General features: G+C 43.0%; 1 protein-coding gene across 1 annotated transcript; it reads left to right on the top strand.

Moving 5' to 3' along the window:
- Nucleotides 1-3,997: 3,997 nt before the first annotated feature.
- On the top strand, nucleotides 3,998-6,053 carry LOC147883334 (flavonoid 3',5'-hydroxylase 1-like). The gene is made up of 2 exons (XM_087400075.1): nucleotides 3,998-5,003; nucleotides 5,079-6,053. The coding sequence occupies exons 1-2, from the start codon at nucleotides 4,095-4,097 to the stop codon at nucleotides 5,733-5,735; spliced, it is 1,566 nt and encodes a 521-aa protein (XP_087256201.1). The 5' UTR covers nucleotides 3,998-4,094; the 3' UTR covers nucleotides 5,736-6,053.
- The last annotated feature ends 3,333 nt before the right edge of the window (nucleotides 6,054-9,386 follow it).

Genomic DNA, 9,386 nt, shown 5'->3' with positions numbered 1-9,386 from the left:
GTTTAGAATTATTTACAACGGTCCCCATGAGACATTGAGAAAAGATAGTAGCGGTCTCTTTGCAATAGACTCTACCAAACATTGGACCGATGAAAGTGATACTTTTGTTCTTCCCAAGCACTGTGAGCAGGTGCATACTAATGATTTAATTAATCAAAGCTTTCGTTTTTAAAGTCCATTGATACATGAACTTGAGCATAATTTCATATATATAATTGACGACATTTGGCACCCATCTTCAATATAGGTGGTTTTTCATCTGGATCGTTCTGATCCAAGATGGTGGTACGTGATCCAAGTTGTTGCACCACGAAGTAAGCAAATTTTTCAAGATCGAGATGTGGATATGGAGATGCCACTACCAATGCCAGATCCAATTGATGAATCTAACGAAAAAGATGTAGATCACCATATGAGCCAAGAGGAAGATGTACATAATGACATCACACGGGAGGAAGATGGAGATCACGATATTGAGGAAGAAGACAATGATCATCAATTCACAACAAGACAAAGCACCCATAGACGTGTGCACAGATGCGTTTCATGAACTAAATAAAAAACTTACGGGCGCGTCTATTTGCACGTCAGGAGACCCGCGTCTATTAGCGCGTCTATATATCAGACTTACGCGCGTATAGATGCGCTTATACACGCGTAAATAGATGCGCAAATAAACGCTTTGATAGACGCACGTATAGACGCATATCGAACAGACAGACGCAAATATAAACGCATTTGTAAACGCGCTGATAGACGCGCCTTTTTTTTTTTTTTTAAATTTTACAGAATACTGTGTATGTTGTGTATGCTATATAGTTACAAGAATCCCATATCCACATTCTGTAATTCAATTCTTACAGCCAACCTCATTTTAATAACAATTCCAAATAAAATATTACAACTCCAAAACGCAATAAAATTGAAAGCTCAAAAAGTGCTTGTATATACATATAGCACGAAGCTAAGCCACATCATGTGGTTCCAAGTACAAAAAATAAGGAAGCTAAGCCATGTCATGTGGCTTCAAGTACAAAAAATAAGAGGAGTCTATATACAAGAGGCACGAAGCCAAGCCAATGGCTTTAAGTACAAAAAAGAATAGTAGCACTACTTCTATGACTAATCCTCGCTGCCTTCCACGCTCCCTGATGCGCTGCCTTCTGCGCTCCCTTCTGCACCTCCTTCCTTGTCTTCCTCGTCGTCTTGTGCAGGGGCGCCCTGTAAACAAGGGACAACATATATCAATGTATGAAAAATCAAATCTTTACTTATAATTTTCGCATTATTTAATTACTTTCAAATACCTGGGGGGCATGTCCAGTCGCTCGGGTATACTGCTTCTCAGTAATCAACCCATCATCATAGAAGTGCCTCCATGTATCTCCTCTGCGATGGTGGCGGTGGTAGGCTGTCTCCACTGGAGTAGGGTATCTGCCCACGATCTCAAGCTGCATGACCGCGATACACTTTGTGGAGGGATTAGTACAAAGAAACAACCAACCTCCTAATAAACTACATAAGCAATATAATTTGAGATCGATACTTACAAATTGGGCCTCCCATGATTCAACACCCCCTGCTCCAAAATGCGCGCTCCCATACTCCTCCATCTAGATCCTCCGTGCCTCCACGTGCTGCAGACTGGGCTCCTCCCTCGCTGACTTCATTGCCTTCTTCCACTCACGCTTCTGAGCGGTGTGGGGCGGGCCCCTTGGAGGTTGACCTGCCTCAAGTCTGGCAAGCTCCGCTAGTGCCTGCCTCTTAAGGGAAGATCTTTTATTGCTAAGTATCGTAACAATCTTTGACTTGGCCCATTTATCTGTGAACTGGCGATTGGGGGGGTTAGGATACCTAGAGCGAACAGTAGCGAGGGTCTCATCAGCCAACCTCTTTGGGTGGTCTTTATAGTGGATAAAGCAATCTCTGTAATTGTTAGCAATTACAGAGCGCATGAAGGCCATTACATCCTTCCCCCGCGCATCCATCAAGATGCCTCCTGTCTGGGTGATGTCATAATAAATCGTACCATCACCCAGAGGCACGTCTAAATCATCGGAATCATCATCCTCGGCCTCACCACCACATGGCCCAAAGCACTGTGCCATGCATCCGCCACCGCTCTCCCTGCTACTACGCCTGCCACCCTGTCGTGTCGAGCTCGTACGCTGGCCACTCGTAGCTGGGGACTGCGCGGGACTACGCTGACCACTCGTAGCTGGAGAACCGAGTCTCGACGGCTGGGGAGTACGTCGACGGCTCGCTGAGGCAGAAGGACCTCCTGAAGGCATGGGGGAAGGGGCATAAGACGGGATGGCAGAAGGGACATAAGACAGCATGGGCGAAGGGGCATAAGACGGTACGGGGGAAGGGGCATAAGACGGCTGTGCGGACTCCGCTGGGGTGATCTCAGGCGGTGTGGGGTGGCTCCCTGCCGACTCCTGGGGAGTGTTAAGGGTACCCGTCATGTACCCGTATAACTCCGCAGGACTAGGAGGGTGCCCTAAAATATTATATAAATCCTTCCATATCGATTCACGCGGATCAGGTGAGCTAGAAGCACTTCCTCCCCACATGTTAAACTGGAAAAAAATAAACAAATCTATTACTTTGGGAGCTGAGAAGAAAGGGGGAAAAAAAAAAAAAGAGGCTCTGTCAGAGCGCGTCTATAGACCCGTCTAATCTTCGCGTCTATAAACGCGTCTAACAGAGCGTTTAGTTATAGATATTCAGACCATTACCCATGAGGACGAGCCTGCCATTGGTGATGTTGATTTCGATGAGCACTGTACAAGTAGTCTCATCATTGGTTTGGATATTGAAGTAGAGAGTTTGGCAAGGGTTGATCTCATTGAGCATGAGATCGAACCGTAGCCCATCATTGATATTGGCAAAACTATTTTATATATTGTCTCATTCTCCTCATTCACTTAATCTTTGTATATGTGGGTTTGCCAAAAAACATATTATTGTGTGTGACATGTGCATCATTGTTGTTTTTATCAAAGCTATGCTTATATATTAATTTTACTCTCTGTTGCACGTTTATAAACGTGTCTAAATACGCATCTAAAACACAGTGTACATGCACTATTAGACACGTGAAGAACCATGCTATTGGATGCGCTAATAGATGCACCCATATTTTCTCTAATTCTATCCACGCCTATAGACATGCCCGCTATTTTGTGCGTCTAAAGTTGCTTTGTCTTGTTGTGCTTGCAATCTCCTTTTATTAACTCCTTTTGTTCTCACATGTATTCACTCAAAAGAAGCTTTAGAATTTTTCTTGAATTTTAAGAGAGAATTTTGTCATTTGTGGGGTTTTAAATTTTTTTTCAATCCTTAAAAATATTTATCAATTTCATTTTTTGACCACTTTTTTCTTTGATTTCGTAGATGTCTTATAAGCTTGTTTAGCCTAGGTTTAACCTAGAAAAAAGAGCATTGCGAAGTATATTATGACATGGAAACACAATTTGATTGAAAATTCTTGGAATTTTGGCCCATAATACATTCTAATATATATGATATTTCTTTCTTTTGTTTTTGTTGGAAAATAAGATATATGATATTTGATAGTGCTTGTATTTGGATGCTCATCAATAGGTGCCCTTCCTACCACACCATTGCTTTCACGTTAGATTAAGACATACGTAGCATAAAGCATCCATCAAAGTTGCCCTTATTTTCAACCTTGGGAATCTCTCTTTGAAATGGAACTCTTCGGTGGGAATCAACACCACGTCCTTAAAGCTCGCCTCCATGCTCCATTATCACTCTTGTGGCAATCCTCTTTCTTACCACACACATTGCTCTTCTTTGGATAATGATATTTGAGATTGCTTTCAATTTTGGAGAACTTATTTGGGTGCTCTCCTTACCACACACATTGCTTTCAAGTTAGATTAGGACATAATTAGGAAAGCGAGACATCAAAGTTGCGTTCAAAGGATCACTTATTTCAAACTCTTTTTGAAATGGAACTGTTTGTAGGGACTTTGGTAGGACAAATTGAACTAGACTCTACACCACGTCCTTAAAGCTCGCCTCCAAGCTCCATTACTCTAAGCTCGCTTCCATTTATCACTCTCATGGCGATCCTCCTCCTTCCATCTTGGCTCCCTCTTCATTTTGCCCTCCCCTTTGCAATTCTTCTCCTCTGGCTTGCCTTCCGGGCTTCCCTTTCCCACAAACAGCGTCGTCTGCGCTTGCCTCCAGGACCTCCCTCATGGCCCTTTGTTGGGAACTTACATCTGCTTGGCAAATTCCCCCACCGTGATTTGCTGCAGCTGTCCAAGCTCTATGGTCCTATTATGCATCTCCGCCTCGGTTCCCGCATTACCGTTGTGGCTTCCTCCGCTGATATGGCTAGCGAGTTCCTTAAAACCCACGACCATGTCTTTGCCTCCCGGCCCAAGCAGGCTTTCACTGCACTGTGTCTGTACGGAGGTCGGGATATTGCGTTTGCTCCCTATGGCCCTAAATGGCGAAACCTGCGTAGACTCTGTATTCTTGAACTTTTTAGTCCCAACCGAATCAGAAATCTGAGCCCCATCCGAGAGAGTGAAACCGTATTAATGCTCTCGTCTATCCTAGAACAGTCTGAACAGGGAAAGCCGGTGGACATAAGTGAAAAGGTATCAACTTTGTCAACGAACGCCATGACGCTGATGGCATTCAGTGGAAGGTATTTCGAATCGGGGACCGTGGATGCTAAAGAGATTAGGTTTTTACTTCAGCAAACTTCAGTCTTGGCCGGAGCCTTCAACCTTGGAGACTACATCCCATACCTCAGTTGGCTGGATCTACAAGGTTATGAACGAAGGATGAGATCTCTTTCCAAAATACTAGATGCTTTTTTCCAGAAGATTCTTCAAGAGCACCGTAAGAAACGAGCTGAGAACTCTACAGATGCAGTGGACCTTTTGGATGTGCTATTGGAGTACCAAAGGAATAACTATGAAGAAATCGACGACAATACAATCAAGGCAATAATGCTGGTAAGTTTACGAAATCTTCCATACGAATCTACGGCTAGCACAAGGAAGCTGAATCCTCTTGGGTAAATTGTGCAGGACATGATCGCAGCTGGAACTGATTCATCAACCGCTACCATTGAGTGGGCAATGACTGAGCTCGTGCGAAATCCATCTCTCTTGGACAAAGCAAAGGCAGAGCTCGATGTAGTAGTCGGTCAAGGTCGACGTGTGCATGAATCTGACATCTCACACTTGCAGTTTCTTCAAGCTATTGTGAAAGAAACGCTCCGGTTACACACAGTCATACCACTACTGTTACCCCACGCATCCACAGAACCTTGCTACGTTGCAGGTTACCGTCTACCGAAGAATACGCGCTTGCTAGTGAATGCGTGGGCGATAGCAAGGGATCCCAATCTGTGGGAAGCGCCACTAGAGTTCAACCCGGAGAGATTCATGAGCGGCTCCTGCAGCGAAGTGGGGATGCGTGGCCTTGATTTTCAGCTAATTCCATTTGGATCCGGAAGGAGGAGTTGCCCTGCGTATGCACTAGGATTAAGTATGGTGCACACAACATTGGCAACGCTGCTTCACTGCTTCGATTGGGCATTGCCAGGATCACCCGACCACCCTGAGGACGTGGATATGGCGGAAGTATTTGGGGTGGCGCTCAGCAAAGCATTGCCATTGCAGCTCTTGGCCACTCCACGATTGCCCAAACATGTTATCACTGCTGCAAACCAATCCAGCTAGACTAGGAGAAGGTCAGAGACTACTAGGAGAAGGCAATTCTGCTGCTCTCTCTCAAACACGCACTCGCACGCGCACACACAGACGTACGTAAAGTTACAACTCCAAATAATTAGGTGATTCTCTATCGAAAGTGAATCCATCTATATTGAAATACAGAATGCATTATATGCAGCGTGAAAACGAGGTAGCCATAGCTTTATGTAGCAAATGCCAATAAACTGGTTTCAAGGTCCTTCCTTGATCGGAGAGGCCTTACATAACACTCCATGAAAACGGGGAAGGGGAGAGAGAGAGGGGCGGGAGAGAGAGGAGAGGGGAGAGAGAGAGAGAGAGAGAGGGAGGGAGAGGGAGGGAGGAGAGAGAGAGAGAGAGAGGGGGGGGGGAGGGGGAGAGAGAGAGAGAGAGAGAGGGAGGGAGGGAGAGAGGGAGAGAGAGAGAGAGAGAGAGAGAGAGAGGGGGGGGGAGAGAGAGAGAGAGAGAGAGAGAGAGAAACTGACTATATAAAAACACCATATTAGAGAATTTGGGAAAATCCTGATAATTTGGGAACTTTTGAGGGGTTGTAATTATTGTTTTTCATTGATTTTTCCCATAGATTTGGCATTTTATCCAAATCTCGCAAATGTGGATGGTTTGCATCAACATAAATAAAATGTCAAATGTTGAGTTTCGACCAATGCATGGTATTTTTTGAGGGGTTGCAATTACAATGCATTGAGTGCACTCCATTGACTTTCTCCTTGGATTTGGCCGTGTATATGAAACTCACAATTTGGAGTGTGCTTGTTCTGCATTAGCCGGGAAAAAAACATCATATGTTAGAGTTTAACGAAGCATTTTTTGCCTCTTCTCGAAAAAAGGTGGTGTTCAAAAACACCATTTTAGTTTAGTTGGAGAAAAAGTAAGAATGCAACACTAGCCAAGCATCTCAAAATTTTTAGCTTCAAATGGGTAGACATACAAAACAACACCCTCTGCAATGCTCTTGGTTTTCTGCTCATCCCATATTAAAACTTTCTTGTCGTTCCATGATTCTCGAATGGAAAACTCATCATATTCACATAGAGGTTCAACATCAATGGTATCTGATGTTATATCATTCATTGGTACAATAGCTCCATTGACATTGTCCACACAACTCATTGATCGTGCTTTCCAACGAACAACACTACCCAAAGCCTCATAGACTAAGAATGCATCCATTGTGGGAAATGGAAGAAGTGCACTTTCATCCATACAAATATCGATCGCCACCGATACATTGTTTTCTCCCAAGGGCACACCTTGGCACATGTCATCATGTGATGTAGAGAATATTGTCCCAATGGCAACAATCTTTCCACTAACAAGCAAATTGACTTTAACCCCCACTTTCAATGTGGCACCTGCATAGTACATAGCATTTGTTATAGTTCATAATTGATATCTGATGGTGTGACTTAGGATGAAAATGCTTTACAAGGTTTCATTGCAAGACCAAATCTTCCTAAACCTTGGTGCTTTGAATTTTAGGCAGCAAAATTTGGCTACATGGCCAAATCTTCACGGACCATGGTGCTTTGAAAGGGAGATAGCAAGATTTGTCCACACAACCAAATCTCCCAAGACGCTGGTGCTTTCAAGAAGCCATCAAGATTTATCCACACATCCAAATCTACTTAGACCTTGGTGCTTTGAAAGAAGCCAAATCTCCACATACCCTGGAGCTTTGAAAGAAGCCCACAAGATTTGGCCACATGGTCAAATCTCCCCAGACCCTAGTGCTTTGAAAGGAGCCAACAAGATTTGGCCACATGGCCAAATCTCCTAAGACACTAGTGCTTTGAACGAAGCAATAAGATTTGGCCACACGGCCAAATCTGCTCAGACCTTGGTGCTTTCAAAGAAGCTAGCAAGATTTGGATGCACGGCCAAATCCTTCGAGACCTTGGTGACTTCTTTCAAAGCATTGAGAAGATTTGGTTGTGGCGTTCTTTCAAACTTAGGGAGATTTGGTCGTGTGGCCAAATCTTGTAGGCTTCTTTCAAAGCACTAGGGTATGGGGAGTTTTGGCCGTGCAACCTCCTCTTGCGTGCTTCTTTCAAATCACTAAGTTCTGGGAGATTTGGCCGTCACAACAAGACAAAGCATCTACAGACGCGCACACAGACGCGTTTACTGAACTAAAAAAAAAACTACCGGGCGCATGTATTTGCACGTCTAGAGACCCGCATCTAACGGCACGTCTATATAGCAGACAGACGTGTGTATAGATATGCATATAGACGCATTTATAAACGGTCTTATAGACGCTTTTATAGACGTGCAAATAGACATTCCCTGAACAGACAGACGCATATATAGACGCATTTATAGACGCACCGATAGATGCGCTACATAATATTTTTTAGATTTACAGAATGCTGTGTATGTTGTGTATGCTATGTAGTTACAGGAATCCCATTTTCACATTGTGTAATTCAATTCTTACAACCAACCGCATTTTAATTAGCACTCTTGCAAGCACGTCTATAGCCGACAATTACAATTCCAAATAAAACAATACAACTCCAAAACGTTTAGTTCACAAAACACTTATTTCATTAATTTTGGACTTGTCAATGTACAAATTCATTTTTACATATACTTTTGGACTAGTTTTAAGATAAAATTTAAGAAAAACCCAATCTTCAAAGCACAAATAAAAACATAAAAACAAGCATTTTTTTATATATTTTTTAAGGACATGAAACTAAAATTATAAAATTTAACGCAGCCTAGATAAGTTACATGAAAAAATAAGAATCGGTTGTTGTAAACTCTCTTAATATTTAATGGTGTTAATAAACACCTTCAAAAGTTAAGCCTGAGATTTTCAAGACTACAACCATTCAATTTGATGAATTTTCTATTTTCAAGTCCTTAGCCTAAATTCAACCCATTCAAGAGCTGAGCTCATCTCTTCCTCATCGATGTAGTTAAAATTATAGAAGAGAAGTAAGGATTGATGAATTTTCTCCTGCATAACACTTTGTTTATTCCGAACGGCTTGCGCTTCCTCGGGGGAAGATCTTCCATAACGAGCCACACGCAAAGATATCTCACTTTGAAAGTTTATCAACTCTCTCCTATATGACTGCAATTTATCTATTTCAGTAGTAGCCATACTTATTTTTCTTTCCTCTTCCTTCTCTAAGCCCTTCTGACAAGCAAAGTCATCCTTCTCGTACTGGGTTAATGGAGCTGGATTTTGCTTTCTCTCCTCTCTCTTTCCTTGGTTCTCGGCAATCCATTCTTTGAGGTTGCTAATGGCTTGCTCGACAAAATCGATTACCTTAAAAAGATCCATAATGGCTGCAAGATGAAAGGAGTATGCTTGAGAAGAGGAGGTAAGGCTGCGGGCAAGATGGAAGGAGCAAGCTTGAGGAGAGGAGTAAGGTAAGAAGAGGAGAAGAAGAGTAAAGTGGAAGAAGTGTGGAGAGGAGTAAGGTAAGAAGAGTAAAGTGGAAGAAGTTTTTGCTGCGGGTGAGATATAGAAGACGAACGAGGTGAGGAAGGTAACGAGAGTGAGGAAAGATATAGAAGACGAACGAGGTGAGGAAGGTAACGAGAGTGAGGAAGGTAACTAGAGGAGGTAAGGCAAGATGAAAGGAGTATGATTGAGAAGAGGAG

The sequence above is a fragment of the Dipteris shenzhenensis genome, chromosome 28 (genome assembly GCF_047967505.1).
Source record: "Dipteris shenzhenensis isolate YYH24624 ecotype China chromosome 28, Dip_SZ_1.0, whole genome shotgun sequence".
In the NCBI taxonomy this organism is placed as follows: Eukaryota; Viridiplantae; Streptophyta; class Polypodiopsida; order Gleicheniales; family Dipteridaceae; genus Dipteris; species Dipteris shenzhenensis.
The sequence above is the reverse complement of the archived record's forward strand: the minus strand, read 5'-3'. Positions and strand labels throughout refer to the sequence as shown.